At 44.7% G+C, this 19,174-nt stretch overlaps 1 protein-coding gene across 1 annotated transcript in view; it reads left to right on the top strand.

Annotated features, from left to right (window-relative positions):
* The window catches only part of LOC126527358 (protein FAM135A-like), a 57,788-nt gene that overhangs the window by 27,507 nt on the left and 11,107 nt on the right, over positions 1 to 19,174 (top strand). Inside the window, exons 15-20 of the mRNA XM_055068785.1 lie at positions 3,237 to 3,346; positions 7,480 to 7,571; positions 8,710 to 8,807; positions 9,813 to 9,964; positions 13,678 to 13,788; positions 15,704 to 15,820. Coding sequence (XP_054924760.1) covers positions 3,237 to 3,346; positions 7,480 to 7,571; positions 8,710 to 8,807; positions 9,813 to 9,964; positions 13,678 to 13,788; positions 15,704 to 15,820 — 680 coding nt within the window. The remainder of the gene's footprint in view (positions 1 to 3,236; positions 3,347 to 7,479; positions 7,572 to 8,709; positions 8,808 to 9,812; positions 9,965 to 13,677; positions 13,789 to 15,703; positions 15,821 to 19,174) is intronic.

The raw sequence follows: 19,174 nt of genomic DNA, 5'->3' as shown, positions 1-19,174 counted from the left end.
GTATTTATGATGATTTTTTACATTGGTAGCCACACGCTGTTGACTTGTAATTATTCAACCATGGCTGACAGTAAAACTTGTTCAAAATATTAAAATACGTAACAATATCAAAATGTTTGAATTAGAAGGAGTCTTTACCCATGCATAGCCACCTTTTAGACCTTCGAACATCATGCATTTTTGCCTAATCAGGTAGTAAAATTTCCTTTGGTTAATTGATCGATCAATCAAGTTACATGGCTGGTAGAATTATTCAAGTAGAATGATTGGAAGCCAGCCGTATTGCCAGTTAGTCCATTCAAACTAATATTGCTGGGGAAACAATCCGGCACTGCATTTGTTTAGTCACAGCAAGAATCATAGGTAATATGTCAATTTTTTTAACGATTTGAGGTGGCTTTGTTGAGAGAGCATATTACAGTTTCATTGTTTGCCGAGGTGCACTCATGTGGTTGCTTCACATAATTTTTTAACAAGTGTTTCTTTATGTTCAAGACAAGTCATTTTACTGCAAGTTATGTATATGTAACGGAATAGCCAAAACAGAAAACTTGTTAGTATGTGCTAAGTCTGATGTCCGGACAGCAACTCTCGCCATAGGTAAATTATTCTTTTAAACAGTTGCTTTTCTCTGTAATGTCGAGAATGAAAGTTGAATGATAGCAAATAGAGGCTAAATGAAGGGAATCATTGCCAGATAACAAGTTCTCAAAACAGAATTGGCTTCAAGAAGGTTAACATGAAAAGGTGGCTCGACAACTAAGCACGAATAAATAAGGCATTGACGTGCGGAACAGACAAGGACAAGCGCTTGTCCTCGTCTGTTCCATGTGTGCTTGTTCTCGACTATTCTATGTGTCTATGTCTTATTTATTTGCACTTAGTTTTCCAGTCAGCTTTTCAGACCAGCTAGCCTAACGGTTAGTAGGGCTTAGTTTAATAGAAAATGCATTGTTTAGGCAGATCATTCTCTTGCTGGCCAAACAGGCATAATGGTAGCATCTGCTGACATTATTAACTATGGCCAAATTTTTCTCATGTTAGTGTGAAGTTCTGTGAATCGCAGCTCTGGATTGTGCGAAACTTTTGGTGATTGCTTTTGTGGAAAGCATGTTGTCGGTCTTGACGTGGACCGTGTACGCACCAGAGCTTTTCCGTGAACTTTTTTTTTTACTGTCGAGCATAAGGTGTTCCGGGTTGAATACCCTGCCATGGTGGTTGCATACCAGTGAGGGTGTAGCGCAAATACACTTGCGTGTTAGATTTATGCACGCATTAAAAAAACCTTCTGTGCTTAAAGGGACACTAAAGGCAAATACTAAGTCGACGTGGACTGTTTAAATGCCATTCGAGAAACCTTGCAACGCTTGTTTCGCGCCAAGAAAAGACTTAGTTTACGGGAAAATTGTATCTGAAGGGTCTGAATAACTTTTGAAATTCAAATCTCCTGCCACCCAACCGGGGGAGTGGTGACATTGCATATGCCATCACCGCCCTTTGCTTCTGTCAGTGAGTAAAATGGCCCCCGACAGACGGCGGCACAGAGCCAAGACAGAGCGGTGGTTTTGCCGCTGCAGCTGCTTTTTGGTCAAGTGGCGTAGACAATTCGGGCATCCCGCGACCTCACATGGAAGTGGAATTCTCTGCTACTTGGAGTTGGTGCGAGTTTTGCGAGCCAGCAAAACTAGTGCAGCACTACGCGATCAGGAAAGTAGTGAAGCGCGAAAGCATCGGCGGCGCAGAGTCGAGTGAAAACGAAACCTTTCGTCCGCCCAAGTCGTTGTCAATGGAAATTTCAATGAGTTCTTTTTTCTAAGCATGAAATGGAACTGGACATGTAGTATTTTATTTCATCTTATAATACAATATGAGCATGTGTTTTGCCACGAGTAGTTGAGTACTAGTGACAGAATTTAACTGAGGAGTGCTTTCGTCATAAGGCAAGTGCTTGAATATCCCGGGGGAGTCTCTAATCATGTCCTGCATTTACCTCGACTTATAGATTATTAAGGCTCTGTCCACGATAATGCTGATGCCTTAGAGCTTCCGTAGCACTAATCCATCACTTTAGCTTGACTTAGTATTTGCCTTTAGCGTCCCTTTAAACTTCATCTGGAGCACTTCACAGTGGCGTTTCTCATGCCCTTTTGGCTGCTTTTTCATGTTAAGCCCCTCCAATTCTGCGTCCTTCTCGTGACTGTAGTACAGTAGACATCCATTAATTCGACTCTGGTTAATTTGATTTTCGGTTAGTAAGACCCTGGGCAAAAGCCCTGCCGGCACCTGTACATCTCTGTGGGCCCCAACTTTCGTTATTTAAATGCTAAAAGTGGCCTTTGCCGGATAATTCGAACTTGACCAGTCAGCACGAGCCTGACCCCTATGGTGACCCCATAGCAACTGCTTTAGTGGAAGCGTCTGTCTTGGCAAAGCTTAGGTGACAGTGAATACATTGAATGTGCGTCATCTCCTGTCAAAAATGCCCATTTACCGCCTGCCCTAGGAAAGTTTTCGAGCAATAACTTAAGCTCTCCCATTGTTTGACTACGGTATTTACGCAGTTCTAGCGCACACTTTTTTTTCCCCCTAGAAAGTTAGGTCGAAAATTGCTTGTGCTGGTACAATCTGACAAAAGACCAAACCTGCCTTAGCGACGTTCGTATGCTTTACCGCATAACACTGATGTATTGCGGTGAACCTAACTGTAAAACCAGTCACCGTTGTGGATCACATTAGACCCTTGCCCATATTTCTTGCCAAAAAATTGTGCGTGATTAGGTTCTTTCTTTGTTTAGAAGCTTTAATGTCATTTTTTCTTTGGACACGTAGGCAGTTGGCCCGCATTAGAATCGTGCAAATGTTGCCAAATTAATCACTAGTGTGTTTTGACATGTTTTTCTGCATCTGGTTTAATTCGACCTGCCGGATAATTTGATCAATTTCATTGGTCCCATCAGGGTCGAATCAGTGGGAGTCGACTGTACAATAGTGGCAGCAGTGTTCACAGGAGAACTGTGAAGCATTACGTGTCAAGTCAGAGTTGCAAATTGGGAGAGCGGTTGCAGATGTGTGACAGATGTGACTTGTGAATGAATGCAGTCCCATAGTTGTTGGCGTTCGCATCCCATGTCGAGATAACCAGAGCCACTTGCTGCTCCATTAGCAGAGAGTGGCAGCGTTTCCCAAATACTCGCCAGAACTTCTAAAGTGTTCTCTTGCTTGCTGCCCTGTTGCAGTGATTTCCCGGTGCTGGCATCGTCGGTGCCCTACTTTCAGTGTGATAACGACCTACGAGCGTTCAGCCCCGAAGGACTTCACCTTGTGATATGTGTGCATGGTTTAGATGGTAAGTGCCAAGGGCATTTATTTTCTTGAAAGGTGTTCACATTGGCTTACCTGTGCGTGCTGGTCTGTCTTGAAGCTTTAAAGGAACACTAAATAAAAATATTAAGCTAAGCTGTAATCGTAAATTTTGTTTTTGTAATAGGTGAGTGGCTGCTTTTGATGTGCGTGGAGGATTGGCAAGTGAGAAGTGACTCCAAAATGAAAGATTGGTGGCAATTTCGCCCGTAGATTTCTGCACCAGGGCCATTATAAGGTAAAATTGGTCCAATCTGTTTTTATTCCAAATCGACCATTAGCTCTTCCTGATAAGTCAAATTGGCTTGGGTTCTGCCCATATAGGTGTGGAGTCCTCCCATATGGGCAGAGCCTGAGCCAGTTTGACTTATCACAGAGGGCTAATGGCTGATTTGGAATAAAAACTGATTGGAATAACTTTACATTATACCGGTCCAGGTCACCTAATTTTGGGGGTTTCAGCAGCATCTGCTTGGATTACCTTTTCTTTTGAAGAAAAGACGTCTGCCTGTATATCACAAAAAAAAAGAAGGATAGGCCATGACATCCAGCATACATCAGCGCTTTCATTGTGAAGGTCAAAATTAGCCACACTTCTAAATATGAGAGAGGCAGGCATTGAATGGGGGATGCGTACACTCTCGTTGAGTATCTTTACTATGGGCACGTAGGTTTCATTCGTCGAAAACAGGATGAAGAGCATTGCTACCCAGAGACACAAGAGTGCTGTCGTGTCTTTTTTGATGCGAGGGCATCAGATGGCCCATTGAGCGAAAAACCCGGTGCCCGTAGCAACAAAACAGCACCTAAATTCCCATTGGCTGCGACACCACGTCATGTGCGCGCCTTGACGGAGCAGAGCAGGCGAAAGGCAACACTTGCTGCTGTGCTGGCATACCAGGTGTTGCTTGAGGGGAGAGGGCGTCGCCACAACACCACGTCACTCTTGCTCTCGAAAGCCTGTGTTATCCGTGTGTTCCTTGTCCGTGCAAGCTCTCGCCTGCGTTCCAAGTTTGTGTTGGTAATCCTATAAAGAAATTGATGTATAAAAGAAAACACAAAAATGTTCGGAGGATGCTTAAGCTCTGCCTTTAAGCATAGAGTGCAATAGCATTCAAAGATCCCTGACTGCTTCTGGGCTTTCCAGTAACTTCAGCTTATGTAACCGTAATGTTTACCGGGATATGCTGGCAGCGAACACTATGGATGAAGGCAAGCTTTGTGGTAGAAGCGCGGCCACTCGCATGGGCCGTGGATGTGTGGAGGTGAGCACCATCTGGATGGTGTTGCAAGGAACCGGGCTGCCACTCTATGAATGGTAGAAACGCTGGAAGAGGGGTTTGTGTTTGAGTTTCCGCTCAACAGAATTATGCATTCTCGTATATTCAAATTACAATCCAGCGCTATCATGCCTGTAGGTTGAGTGCAAGTCGTACTTCATGATCTTTCTGACGCATCTTCAATTCATTTCAGTAACATCTTTGTGCTACACGGAGGGCCTGCATAGTTGGGCATGCGTGGTTCAGAATGATTTTTCGCTCACAAGACGGTCGACGCTAGACGGTGGGGCGCCGACGACTGAGTTTCTGCGACACGGGGCATTTAACGCTGTCGCATTGCCGTATTTACTCGAATCTAGGCCGGCCCCGATTCTAAGCCAACCCTCAACTGTCCGAAGCCAGAAAAAATTTTTAAAAACTTACCTCAATTGTAGGCCAAACAGAAAAGTGAGGACAGCATTCACAAAATAACAACAGCATTTATTTAATATGAACATACCAAGCTCACTCTATGTTATCATCGCTGCTAGACTTGTCGCTGTAGCCCAGACCACAAGCTCGCTTGCGGACGCTCACCCATGCATGCGCAGACAATGCGGCATGGCTCGCACACATCTAAACGTGGCGCGATCTCGGTGAACAGCTCCTCTCTGTTATCGCGTGCTTATTTGCCTTATCATTGTCATCTCCTTGTTGCGGCACATGCAAAAGGTGTCTCCCGTTGCTCCCTCCAACGACAGACGTTTTTCTCATCGATGCTGAAGTCCTGCCCGCTTAAATGTTTGACGATGCCTCTGCGAATAGCACAGCTTTCCGTTTGAAAGCGGCACTATAGTGGCATCGCCTGTTTGTTGCCATACATTACAATAACACCACGCTATGGGCCAAGCTGCATGCAATATGACCCGCAGGTCAAAATAGCGACGTCGCTCTATTACTTCAGTAGTCCTTTCTCTGTGCTTCAGTTGGCTACTCACGCAGCTAATAGCGGCTGCGATGTTGACTTTTCTAGATGACGCTAGCTGTGCACCATATTTATCATTTTCAATTACAAATTGGCGCGTTTTTTAATATCCTCGAGTCTGAGCCGACCCTAGAGTTTGGTACTATATGATTATTTCATAAAATCTATCGGCATAGATTCGAATGAATATGGTACTAAGTTTGAATGAAAAAACATTGGTGGTAGTGATTTTCTAACCTACGACCCCCATGCTCAGAAGGCAAGTGTTTTACCCACTAGATTAGACCAGCGCCTCTTAGGTAGTAGGCTTGCCATCTCTGCTTTATGATATCGCGCTGCTTGGATCAAAATTTCTATTGCCAAGCTCGCCGCGACAAAAGGGGTGATGTCACATTCACCGTGGCTCACTCGGGAGCGTCCCTATTAGGTCCTGTGGCAGTCGGGCAAGGTACATGACGTCATGGATCAAAGTGCATCGTGCTTATGCTATGTAGGAGGCGTTAGCCAAGCATCTCAACACGCTCGCTTTCCCGCGAGGAGTTCATAACTCGAAAGACCGCTCAGCGACGTTCAATTGGACATTAATGCTTTTGCATTCATAACTCATAAGGAGTGCTCAGTTGTCTTTTGATTTTTTTTTTCTTTGTGGGGTTTCTTCAGAGCCTGGAAAAAAAAAAAAGCGTAAAGGATCAAGGGATGGAAGCAACTTCATTTGGTGGTTCTGAGCACCCTTTAAAACTTTTGAAATACCACTAATGCCATAATATCTGCATATTTAAATCTAACTAATTACCTAAGCGATTGCACTTAAACTCACCTGATTATACATGACTTCAAGGAATACACCATTGGTCTATGTGTACTATGTTTTTCTTTAATATTCGGTTCAAGTTACTCGAAACTCTCGGTATAGTGTCATCCTACTGCCTAATCTCATTGTCACTCCTTGTAAGCTCCTTTTTTTTTTTAATTTTTTCCATCCTTCTGAGCATAGCATTGTAGGCTAGAGAGCGTTTACCTCAGGCCCACCTGTCTACCATTTCTCAAATAAGTTATCTCTCTCTTCTTTGGTAATGCTTGAAACTTTGAACTTTATTTCATATCTGTACAACGTACAGACGACAGGGGCACTGAAAGCCACAAATTCGGCTTGACTAGGTCTGTAATGAGGAACTGCTTCAGAAACATGCCTCCACTTCATTGTGCCTTTGCATACGCTGAGAACACGCTATGAAATTGTAGTTATCCGTCACGGTGGCCCAGCGGCTATGACATTTTGCTGTTGAACTCGAGGTCGTGGGTTCAAGTCCAGGCTGTGGGATTCACATTCCGATGGGGGCAGAATGCAAAGATGCTCATGATGCTCGTGGTACCCATTGAAGAACACCCCAGCGGGTCAAGATTAATCTGAAGTCCTCAACTACTGCATGCCTCATAATCAGATCATGGTTTTTGGCATGTAAAACTCCAGAATGTAATTTCAAATTTTTTTTGCAGTTGTAGTGCAGGAATTTTAGAGGAGAGTGGTGACAGAATACAATGACAGCTTTAGTCAAGTAGTGGCACTGCCCTCTCTCAGGTGCAATGACGAGTGTTGAGATGAAGATTGTGTGCTCGTGAACAGGGGCCATAAAAATGCCATATGTTCATGTCGTGCTTCTATCTTCTTATTATTACTTCTTCTTTGTCTGTTGTTCTTGTGCCCGTGCTTCTTCTTAACATTGTTGTGCCCAAGTGGCAAGATCGCAACAGCCGGCTTGTGCTTAATGAATAATTTGAACTGCTTCATTTTGCCTCACTGTATTAGCTGCTGAGGGCTAGTCATCTGTAATGTCTAAATGATGCTGCTTCTCTCGTTTGCCCTTTTTGATGCAGGAAACAGTGCTGATTTGAGACTAGTCCGCACGTACCTTGAGTTGGGCCTGCCCATGGTCAACTTTGAGTTCCTCATGTCTGAAAGAAATCAGGTGACTGACTCTTTCACTTCTTTCTTTTCTTCAGTTGTGCATGAGTGAGGAACTGAAGATTATCAAGCTGAAAAAAGAAAAGAAATTCAGCTGCCTAGCAGTTTGTTATTCATATTAGGCTTGTTTTGTGTTTGTACTGAGCATCACATATAGTTGTGTTACTGTTGGAAGCTCCATTTTAAGGTCCCCTTAATAGGCTTGGACTATATATACCTTGATACAATCCTTGTAGAAGAAAAAAAGAAGCACAGATGTTTCATTCGCATATTTTTCCAATGATTTCCAATAGCATAGTAGCACTGTCACTAATATTGACAGCCACTGGACAGGTTAAACTAAAGTTTGGAAGCAACAGTTCGCCACATTCCTTCATCATTGTATTTTGTGTACAAGTTTGTTCTGGTGATGAACTTTTTTGCAGTGATTGTAATGTAGTGTTTTAGCAGTACAGAGCTTTGGCCTGTCCACAAATGTACTGCAGTTTATGGATTACAGCCAAACTTTGACATTAACATGAATATAACGAATTGTTGTACATAACCATGCAATCTGAAATGTTTCTTTTTGATATCAGCAGGTGATGAATATATGCTTGTAATGAATACCAAATAAAGGTATGTTTGTGTCAGGCGCAACTTAATGAGGCTCAAAGTTCTGGAATAACTGACATATGGATGCAGGCAGCATTGCTGGTGGCACCATCTGGGACCCTGTTGTGAACTAAGCACATAGTACTATAATTGCAGTGGCTTCATTCTGCTTATCTACTGATGCAAACGTGTGCGCAGCAACAATAATTAGCGTATAGTGGACTTCTGTTTTGTTTTCCCCTTCTGCTAGAACAATGACTCAAAACAAAAAGACGTTTATGCGTTGTGGTTCAAAAAAGCATCACATAAGGGCGCTGCCAGGGCTTCTGTCCTTGGTGCCTACAGTGTCCTGGTATTAAAGAAAAACCAATCACTAGTGCATTGTTTCTGCTTTCACACTCTTAAGGGAAATTGCGCAGCCATAGTTGCAATGCAAGCTGAATTGTCTGAACTGTCCAGAGTGGCATGGAGCAGCATTGTACATAGCAGAAATCCTTGGGAATTATTTTATTGCTCGTTGTTCTAATTATTTGCTTTTCTCATTACAGGGTGAAACGTTTGAAGATTTTGAAACCATGACAGACCGTCTTGTTTCTGAAATTAGCTACCACATTGAAGTGTTCGCTCTGAAGCCAACCAAAATCAGGCAAGTCCTATGTGATAATCTTTCATGTGAGAGTTATTGTCTCTTATGAGGCTCACTATTGATGTTTGCCTTTGTCTCAGTGAGCTTACTTAAAAGCTATAATTTTAATGAAGTACTAAAGAGCCAGCTCTTAGGTTCCCACCAGCCGGAGACATGTAAACGAACACCTACCCAACAAATAAATAATTTTTGTCACTTATATACATGCAAGGTAGGCACATAATGTGAAACCTAGTGCCTAAAGTAAGGAAGTGGTCATGATTGAAGGGCCTCACTCTTTCTTTTTCTTCTTTGTGATGTTGCCGAATTCATGGTTAATGGGCACATTGAAGTTTCGAAGTGCAAACTAACACTTCCTTGATGATGCTGTTGATGTTGAAGTTACTACTTTACTGACACAGGTCTTGTGCAGGTATGTTACTAGTATAGTGAGTGGCAGAGTTGCATAGTTGAAACCTCTGAATATAGAATAGATTTCGGAGTCACGCTGACTTTTCTTTTTAAAGCTCGGTATGTAAATGAAATTGTAATGGAACCTTGCCGATTTTATTTCAGTCATAATTGAATAGGAATGGAATGACTTCATTTCCCTGAATGTTTACATGTTACCTTGGGAGCATCATGTGCGTGGACGGGTACTTTCCTGCCGAAGCTTCACAATGTTAAAGCTGTTACCTTGTGGCAATTTGCCAGAATCGAAAGAACGAACTGTTGTACACGGACATAACTGGAATGGGGGTTGGGTTGGACATCCAACTCCAATTAAGTGAAATGAACGAAACTGTCACTGCGTCATTCAACATAGTGGAATAGGAATGGAATTTGGAGACTCATTCCACAGCGTGCGTGGTGCATGTGTGCGTGTGTGCGTGCACCAGGAGATGGGGGAGCTGGTGTTGAGGGGTGCCTTGTTATTGCAATTGGGCTATACTGTTCCGTGCTTTTCTTTACTGAATTGATTTGGTTGATGCTTAAACACTTACACACTGCTTCTTTTCTGTGCAGTTTCATCGGTCATTCGTTGGGAAACATCATCATCCGCAGTGCGCTGACTCGACCCGAGATGAAGCCTTACCTGAACCTGCTGTGCACGTTCCTCTCACTCTCAGGCCCTCACCTCGGCACGCTGTTCAACAACAGTGGTCTCGTCAACATGGGTCAGTTTACGTCGAATCGATTCTTTGGCTTTGCGTGGTTTGCCTTCTGAAAGCAGGCTGTCCAAACCTTAGGTGACCCACTAACATCCTTGGGGTGTCCTGAGTGGGCCCCCTCGATAAAATCACAATGTTGTCATGATCAGCCTAATTTATGTCCCCTGCAGGACAAAGACACTTCCCCTTTGCTCCTTTTCTTGCAACAGCTGCCTCCATCCGCTGTCTATAGATTTCCTAACTTCATCACACTGCCTAAGTTGCTGGAAGGATAGTTTGCTGAGCAAGTTCGTATTCCATCCTTTAGGCAAACAGTGCAAATAATAGTATGGCAGAAAGGAAGGTGGACACAGCGCCGGCTATCATTGGTTCACAGTTCTGTGTCTGTGTTCCTTTCCATCGTATCATTTTTCACACTGTTTACCTAATTCTCTGCCATCCTTGACTGTGCTTTCTGTCTCTTGGCACCCATTCTGCCGCTCCAATAGACTGTCGTTTAGAGAGAGAGATACGAACTTTATTGATATGCTGGAGACGCTAGCCTATCTGTCTGGCATTCTACTGCAGGTACTTGGTGATAATTGCAGTATTCACAGTGATCACATAAACCCACATACAGCGCATGCAGTCACATACGCACATACGCAATGAAGATGGTAGTCACAAAGTTTCGTCAGAACCTGGGTACCCCAGAAACACTGGCAGCTCTTTCGTGGGGCGTCACGTGCGGGATGGTGTTTTTTTCACAGGCTAAGAATGTGCCACAACTCCAACGAGTCAAACTCTGAATGCGGTGCCACCTTCAAAAAGTCTCTGTGTCAACTAGTGGTGGCAGTCGCACAGAACGTTCCACAGGAGCACCGCACAAGGAGTACAACGGTTAGGTCCAGCTAGCTGCTCCATGCGGTCCCAGTCCTCTAGTCCATACCCTAGTAGTATCTTCGGGACATCCTAAAAACAAGCTCTTCAGAATCATTTCAGTACGTTTTCAATTATCAGACTTTGCAAGGTTGTTTGGGTACTTCATTGCGTAAGATGCTTTGGCATACCACTTGTAATCTGTTTCTAAACGTCTTTGCATGCGTCGGAGTAAACAACATACCTCTGGGTGCTCTTGTTGGTGTAAGCACTGGGCCAAGCGATGCGTGGGTGCGGCAAAGGCACGGCTATGTCATTTGCTGGAACAAACAAATCCATATCAAAGAGAATTGGTTAATTGCTCACTATAACAACAGTTTCCTTGGTAACTTTTTAGCTCTCATTGTCACCAGTATTAAGCTCAACAAAACATTTTCAGGACAATCCCCTCCTCCCCACTCTGTTGTCCCCAGAAAATACCCAAAAAGAAGATTCCTTTGTCAGTTGGGCTGTTGTCAGTCTCAGTACGTGCTAAAGACATTGCAGAATATGCGCAGCATTCATACCGAAGATGTCTTGCTGACATCGAGTGTTGCCTGGGTACATCTTGGTATTGTGTTTGTAAACGGCCTAAGAACTTCACAGAAGAGCTAAGCAGCCTGTTATTGCTGTCTACTATATTAATGGAATCAGCGCCTGCAAGACTGGAGTTATTATATATCACTGGGGGAAACCCTTGCATCCTGTAATGGACGTAAAATCGGTTGATGCTGATGATGATTGAATCGATTCTTGGGGATTGCTGGTCGTTGCGTGGCCAGCTTTTGGCTGAAACTGGGGGAGCAGCGGAGTGCATGACTCAGTACATTTTGCAGATTTGATCACACAGCACAGATGAAACCACTTATTGACACATGAGTGATAACACGGCAACAAATACAATGTATGGAAATTGACAACTTTGAAATAACTGTGATGGCTTGACAAAGCGCATGTTCTTAGAGGGACTGAGCAAGGTTTAACTTCCAGTCTATAATCATAAGTAAATCAAGTAATCTAATTTGCAGTCAAGTTAAGAGATGACTGAGCATTCTTATTTCTCAGAGAAGCAAGGGGCTATTGCTGAATGGTGGCTAAGCTGCACGTTTCAGCTCGACAGAGCTCTGGTCCCCGTAGAGTTCAGTGACAATTGTGAAATAAGCTTGTGCCCATAGGCCAGGTCAGCATGTGATTGGCAAAGATGAGTATCGCAAGCGTAAAACAAAGACTTCGTTACAGAAAATACGACATATCAATTGTAAATAGGACACACAGAAGTGCAACAACAAGAAAAAGAACAAGTCGGAAGAAAAATGGACTAACGATAACACCATTAAAACACAGCATCAATGCTTGGCACCAAAATAAACTGGTCATCCACACAACACTGCGACGAAACTCGTATGAAGAAAATGCGCAAGATGAGGTCTAAAGAAAACCTTCTACCCAACAAGCGCACAGGAAAGATTGGTTAAATGATGGCGCCGACTACTCATAGTCACGGTGTTTATGCCAAGGTCGGCATAATGATTTGAGGGTGCTGAGGATTGACTGTCGGGCTGGTTAGCTTGTGATTTTATGAAAACAGTGCTACCAGAGTGGACAAAACAAGAAGGAGCACATGGACACTGTGCTGTTTTTATCAGCGCTGTGTTGCTGTCTGGAATGATAGTGACTGATCACTGTAGCTTGTATGGCATCCCCGCAGGGGCGCCTGCGTCAGCAGGCGTTTGGTGCGTTGCGACACCACGTACCCGAGCACACGAGGGTTGGCCCCTCCCGCCTTCTCCTTTCCTCTCTTCATCTTTTTCTCCCCACACCCCTTTACCCGTGCAGTGCTGTTGAGGTGTCCTCCTGTGAGAGACAGTTACGGCACTGCACTTATCTCTTCCATTTCTCTTTAAAATCACTTCACACACACAGAATCATAGTACGTTCCAAGGATTATGTTTCATCATAAACTTGTACAGATAACATGCACGGTGAAGTACATTGCATCAAGTTGAAATGCGATCCTGTCTTGCTTGCAACCTTACATGTCCTTTGCATCATCTCTGATATGTGTGCATAGTTCTTTAGAGAGTCCCTGGCTGCACCTGTACACTGTATAATTGTGGGTGCCTTATAATCAACTAAGTATAGCAATATTTATAAAGTGGAGCTTTCTTTGTCTGCCTGCCATGTTTGGTGTGTCTGGGTGCTGTGTCACCAAGTCAGTGGGGCCGATTCCACAGACTGTGCAATCTGAGGTAGTGACTCACCGGGCTAAACCTGCCAGCAGTGCACAATATGCTTCCTTGCAAGAGTTTTAGAGCTATTATACTTTTTGTGTGACTTTGAATGCTGGAAAACAAGCTGTGCGTGTTGATCACCTCATATCCTGCGCCCAGATCTGCAAATTCGCATTAATTTTCCGTGAAGTTTACAAGTTAGGGCTCAGTTTATGACTTTGCTAATGGTAGGTTAAATTTTACAGAGAAGTACTATGAGTGAAAAAGCTCACATTGTTGGTCCTTATACCTTCTGATGGCGATTTCATGCCAGAGTTATACTTGCTGCGAGCAAGTTTATACAGGCAACTTGCTGAACCTGTTGAAATTGCCACTAGGAGGATCGCTGAGAAAGTCATTATGATCTATGAAAACAATCTGTTGCTTCGCATTTCTTGCTATTCCAAGTTTGCTACGGTTAATGAGATGTGTATGTAACCACAAAAGGCAGTATCGTGTCTGTGAGATTTCATGAATCTTAGGGTTCTCAGGTTGGCGGGTATGTGTACCACTCGTTTCAACGGCTCATTTTTTTTTCGCTTCCTTCGACAGGCATGTGGTTTATGCAGAAGTGGAAGAAGTCTGGCTCCCTGCTCCAGCTGGCCATGAAGGACACGGCTGACATTCGGCAGTCGTTCCTCTACAAGCTCAGCCAGAAGCCTGGTTCGTACCCGCCCGCAATATCTTTCTGCCAGTGGTATACTCGGTAACACTAAACCTCGCTGTAATGAAGTCGCATCCGACACAACAGCACCTTTGTTATATCCAATATTTGTTATAAGCACTTAATGATTACACATAGATAACGGTGAGGCAGATTTTATATCTGCGTGGTTATATCAAATAATTAGTTCTATTGATGTTCATCATATCAAGATTTGACTGAAGCCATTTGCAGCCACTTTCTCGATTGGTCACTTGTGGCAATATCCCCGTCAGTGCCAAGTGTGAGTGGAAGTGGATGTAAGCTTTAAGCTTGCTGTCCCTCTCCACAAATATACAAATAAATTTGTCTCTAGCACTAGGCAGTTTTTCTGAATACGCAACGAATGTCCACGGTGGTGCTTAGAACTATGTCCAGCTCATGCGGGGTTCGTATCGCGAAAATCGCAAGAAAGATAGGTTCTTGGAAACAACGTGTTTGGTGTCTGCAACGCCTAATCTATGCTGTATCAAAATGGTTTGACTGAAGATGCATTAAAAGGGCCAAAAGAAATTTGTCAGTGTGCAGGGCGAGAAAACAGCTTTAAAGGCATCTTCTCAAATCAGTGGGTTTTCAAGCTAACTACTATGGCCTGTGCTTCTACTGATACAACGATACAGTTTTGACACAAAGCACTCATTAAAAAGTTTTAACAAGTCGACTTTTTGCGGAGATGCCAGGTTATGGTGAATGTGGACGGCACTAACAATGCTGGTAGCAACCTGTTGTGATGCTTTGCCTAATAACACGAGAAACGCTTTTGTATTCAGTGGGTGTTCTTGTCAAAGCAATATAAAGTAAAAGGGACTGCAGTTTGTCAACTGCATCACTGCTGACACTTTACGCTAGCAGATACCGTATCTACTCGCATCTACGCCAGCACCGATTCTAAGCCGGCCCCTGAATGTCCAACGCCAGAAAAAAAATTTTAAGAACTTCGAATGTAAGCCGAACAAGAAAGTGAGGAAAACGTTCACAAAATTAAAACAGTATTTATTTAATATGAACATGCCGAGCTCTCTAAGTCATCTTCGCTGCCAGCCTCGTACGCTTGCGGACGCGCCTGCGTACACAGTGCGGCACGGCTCGTACGCGTCGAAATGCGGCGAGATCTCGGTGAACAGCTCCTTTCTGTTATCGCACGCTTATCTTCCTTATCGCTGTCATATCCCTATTGTGCCACACGCAAAAGGTGACTCTCGTTGCCCCCTCCAATGACGGACATTTTTCTCATCTATGCTGAAGTCACGGCCAGGTTGAACGTTTGACGATGCGTCTGTAGCTAGCACAACTTTTCATTTGTGGCATCGCCTGTTTGGTGCCACTATGGTAACGCCACGCTGCATGCCGATACTTAGCCACGTTACCGATACGACACAGGTCAAAATGGCGCCGTTGCTCGTGTACTTCAGTTGGCTAATGGCGTGGCTAGTAGCGGCTGCGATACTGGCTTTTCTAGATGGCGCTAGCTATCCACCATGATTATAATTTTCAATTACAAACTGGCGTGTTTTTAAAAATGCTCAAATCTACACCTACCTTAGAGTTTGGTATGTGATTATATTTGAAAAAAAAAAAAAACTATCAGCCTAGACTCGAATAAATACGGTAAGTAGCATATGGCCAGTTACTGCAATAATAGCTCTGTGTTCTTCCTGGTTAAACTGTACCCCAAGATAGCAGACTGACCCAGCTGCTCACATGAATGCCCCCCCCCCCCCCCCCCCGGTAACCCACCATTCTGAGAAGGGTAATTATGTATATGTACAACTCTCTATTAAGATTATTTGGTTGTGCTTACATATGTAGCAATATCATCGATCATGCCACATGTGGTGCCAGATTGTTCTCATGGTGCCTCCTCTCGCGTTGCAGGGTTGGAATTTTTCAAGCACGTGTTGCTCTTCGGGTCTATGCAAGACCGTTACGTGCCCATCCACTCGGCAAGGATTGAGCTCTGCAAGGCAGCAGTCAAGGACGCTACGCCAATAGGTAAGCATACCTTCCAACCCTAAAATTTTCCCTCAAGCTTATGAATTCCGGCTTGTACGATTTTACTGTTTCACTAAGCTTTAGGGAAAAATTCTGCAACAAACGGTGAGAGAGGTGAGACCAAACGAAAACTGTCAGCGTTGGTCAGCGTCTGAAGAAAGGATGACATAAATTTAGCTTGATGTTCACCGTGGTGGGGTAATTGCATAGCTGCTCAGCAGGAACCCTAATGTGTCTGCACACAGCGCTGCTGGCAGCAGTCGGAATGTTGCCCTGAGTCCGGCAGAGCCGATTGAGCTTAACATGATGGTGTGGCTACTTGACTTCATCTCTTTTGGAGCTGAATGCATTTCCCATCTCTGGAGGCCTTTTAATCCTCCATGTGTAAGCCATGCATGCGCCGTCGATAGCAGGACAACACGACAACATCGACGCCAGTGGCAACTGTGCAAATGTGCCTCGAGCATTCGTTTGATTGCTATCACAATAAAACAGTTTTTCGCTTGTCAGTATTTGCCATGCCATGTTTGTTGCAGCTTTTGTGCTGTGTCCGAACGTAAATTCTTGTGAATGAAATATGGATGCAACCCCTGAAAAGGCGTGCGTTCGAGGCAAGTTTTAAACAAAATGCGGGTTATTCCCCCACCTCTCCCCCCTTGCTACATTGATATTGCTGTCATTGCATCACCGTTCTGGTCAAACTGGCACATTTATTGCGAAGCATGCTTGTCGAGTTCAACTGACTCTTCTGTAACGATTATCTGGCCGGTATCTAGCTGCTGGTTGTTTTCTTGGGCCAATCTTGAAGGTGGAGCAGTCTAAAGACGTGGGTCTTTCATGTGGGTATGTGCCACCGGGGATGCGCAGACTTCACGGCGGCGGCACCAGAAGGCAGAGCATGTCCAAAGGGAGACGCGAGAGTCTGTTTGGGCTATTCGAAATTTTTTTATACGTCCATCTATCAATCAATCAAGTCATTAATACAGTGCAGTCCACTTATAACGATATTGAGAAAGACGAAAAATATGATCATTACAACCGATGATCGCTACAGTGCAGTCCACTTATAACGATATCGATAAAGACGAAAAATATGATCGTTATAACCGATGATCGCTATATCTGGACTGCAGTTATCAAAAAAAAAAAAAAAATTTTAGACGCGTTTGCGCTGTTTACCTTTGCAGCTCTGAACTCGAATTTGCTACTTGCTCTAAAGAATAGATGATGTATACAGTAGGCCGTGAAAAACAAACTTTATTTCTAGCGCCAATGACCGTGTCAAGGATTAGGCGCGCCGAAATAGTCCGAAATCTGCACTTGCTTTTGCGGCAGCTTCAGCTTCACAACCGCGGTGTGCATGGATTCCAGCTGCTGCGCGAACACTGGCGGCAATCCTTTAGCATGCATAAAATCAATTAAGGAGTCGATCGACGACAGTGTACTTTGCGTGGACATCGTGGTCGGGGTCAAGGAGCCACTGTCAATCTCGTTGTCACTGTCGCTGATGCCGTCGCCACTGCGCACAACTTTGCGTCTGTCGAGACGGCACATCTTCGGCGATCGCCTCGTTGGTGACCTCATCGCAGAACGAGGCAGCACTGTCTGCAGTCAAAAACTCCTCCTTCGACACACCACCTGTGTCACCAGTAGGAACGAACTCCCAGAGCTCGGTTATGTCAGCGACTTCCACCGGGTCGGTCTCAGCGGGTTGGAGAAGTTCGTCCTTACGCACAAAGCCCGCCTTCTTTAAGCCATTGGTGATGAACCACTGGTAAAGCACCTCTTCAACATCGGCGTACAAAGGGTCTCTAACCCCTTTTCCGCTGATCGGAATGGCCGCTGATAGCTCCTGCCTTCACAATCGCGGTGCTCCCGGTTTTCAAGATGGTTGATATCGTTAACTGGACGAGCTCATACTTCTTCACGAGGGCGCTCACCTTGAAGCCGCATTGAGAGTCCTGCAAAATATCCATCTTCGTGTCAAGCGACACAGCTTTGCGCTTTGTCGGCGCCATCTTCGAACTGGGTTGAACCGTTGGTTGCACGCTGCTTCAGTGGTGTCAGCTTGCTATCGCGAGAGAGACGCGGGACGGGCGCCACCGCGCCGCTTTGCTTGTCGCTTCTTTTTTCTCTTTCTCTCTCTTTCAGAGCGACTGTGGCCGACGCGCATGAAGCAGCTAGCGGCATCTTGTGGCGCACTGCGCCAACGTTGGCTGCGCCTACTCGTGCGCGGGCGGGGCGAGACGCGCTGCGCGGTAATGGCGGCAGATACGAACTTACGGAGGTAAACATCGCCTCGTCTCGACATCGTTCGTTTCAGGGAACTAAGCAACGCAAACGTTACGATTATTTGGCAAGGAAAACGCCATCCAGACTGCAAAATTTTGATCGTTATATCCGATATGCGGTGAATAACCTATCGTTATAAATGGTTTTTTTCCCCATAGACCTAATGCATAAAATGACACACTCATGTCGACCCATCGTTATAGCCAATATATCGTTATATGTGGTATCGTTATAAGTGGACTGCACTGTATATCTGGACTGCAGTTATTAAAAAAAAAACACGTGGAACATACCTTTGCAGCTTCGAATTCGCTACTTGCTCTAAAGAATAGATGATGTGGAAAGTAGGCCGTGAAAAACAAACTTTATTTCTAGCGCCAATGACGTGTCAAGGGTTAGGCGCTCCAAAATAGTCCGAAATCGCACTTGCTTTTGCGGCAGCTTCAGCTTCACAACCGCGGTGATCATGAATTCCAGCTGCTGCGCGAACACTGGCGGCAATCCTTTAGCATGTATAAAATCAATTAAGGAGTCGATCGATGACAGTGCACTTTGCGTGGACATCGAGGTCGGGGTCAAGGAGCCACTGTCAATTTCGTTGTCACTGTTGCTGCTGCCATCGCCACCGTCGCACAACTTTGCTGTCTGTCGAGACAGCACATCCCTCATCGCAGAACGAGGCAGCACTGTCTGCAGTCAAAAAATCCACCATCGGCGCACCACCTGTGTCACCAGTAGGAACGAGCTCCCAGAGCTCGGTTGTCAGTGGCTTCCACTGTGTTGGTCTCAGTGGGTTGGGGAAGTTCGTCCTTACGCACAAAGCCCGCCTTTTTGAAGCAACTGGGGATGAACCACTGGTAAAGCACCTCTTCAACATTGGCATACAAAGGGTCTCTGACCTCTTTTCCACTGATCGGCACGGCCGCTGATAGCTGCTGCCTTTACAATCGCGGTGCTCCCGGTTTTCAAGATGGTTGATATCATTAACTGGCCGAGCTCATACTTCTTCACAAGGGCGCTCACCTGAAGCCGCATCGAGAGTCCTGCAAAATATCCATCTTC

This window comes from Dermacentor andersoni, chromosome 9 (assembly GCF_023375885.2).
Source record: "Dermacentor andersoni chromosome 9, qqDerAnde1_hic_scaffold, whole genome shotgun sequence".
Classification (NCBI taxonomy): Eukaryota; Metazoa; Arthropoda; class Arachnida; order Ixodida; family Ixodidae; genus Dermacentor; species Dermacentor andersoni.
Note: the sequence above shows the minus strand (reverse complement) of the source record. Positions and strands in the feature narration are given on the sequence as shown.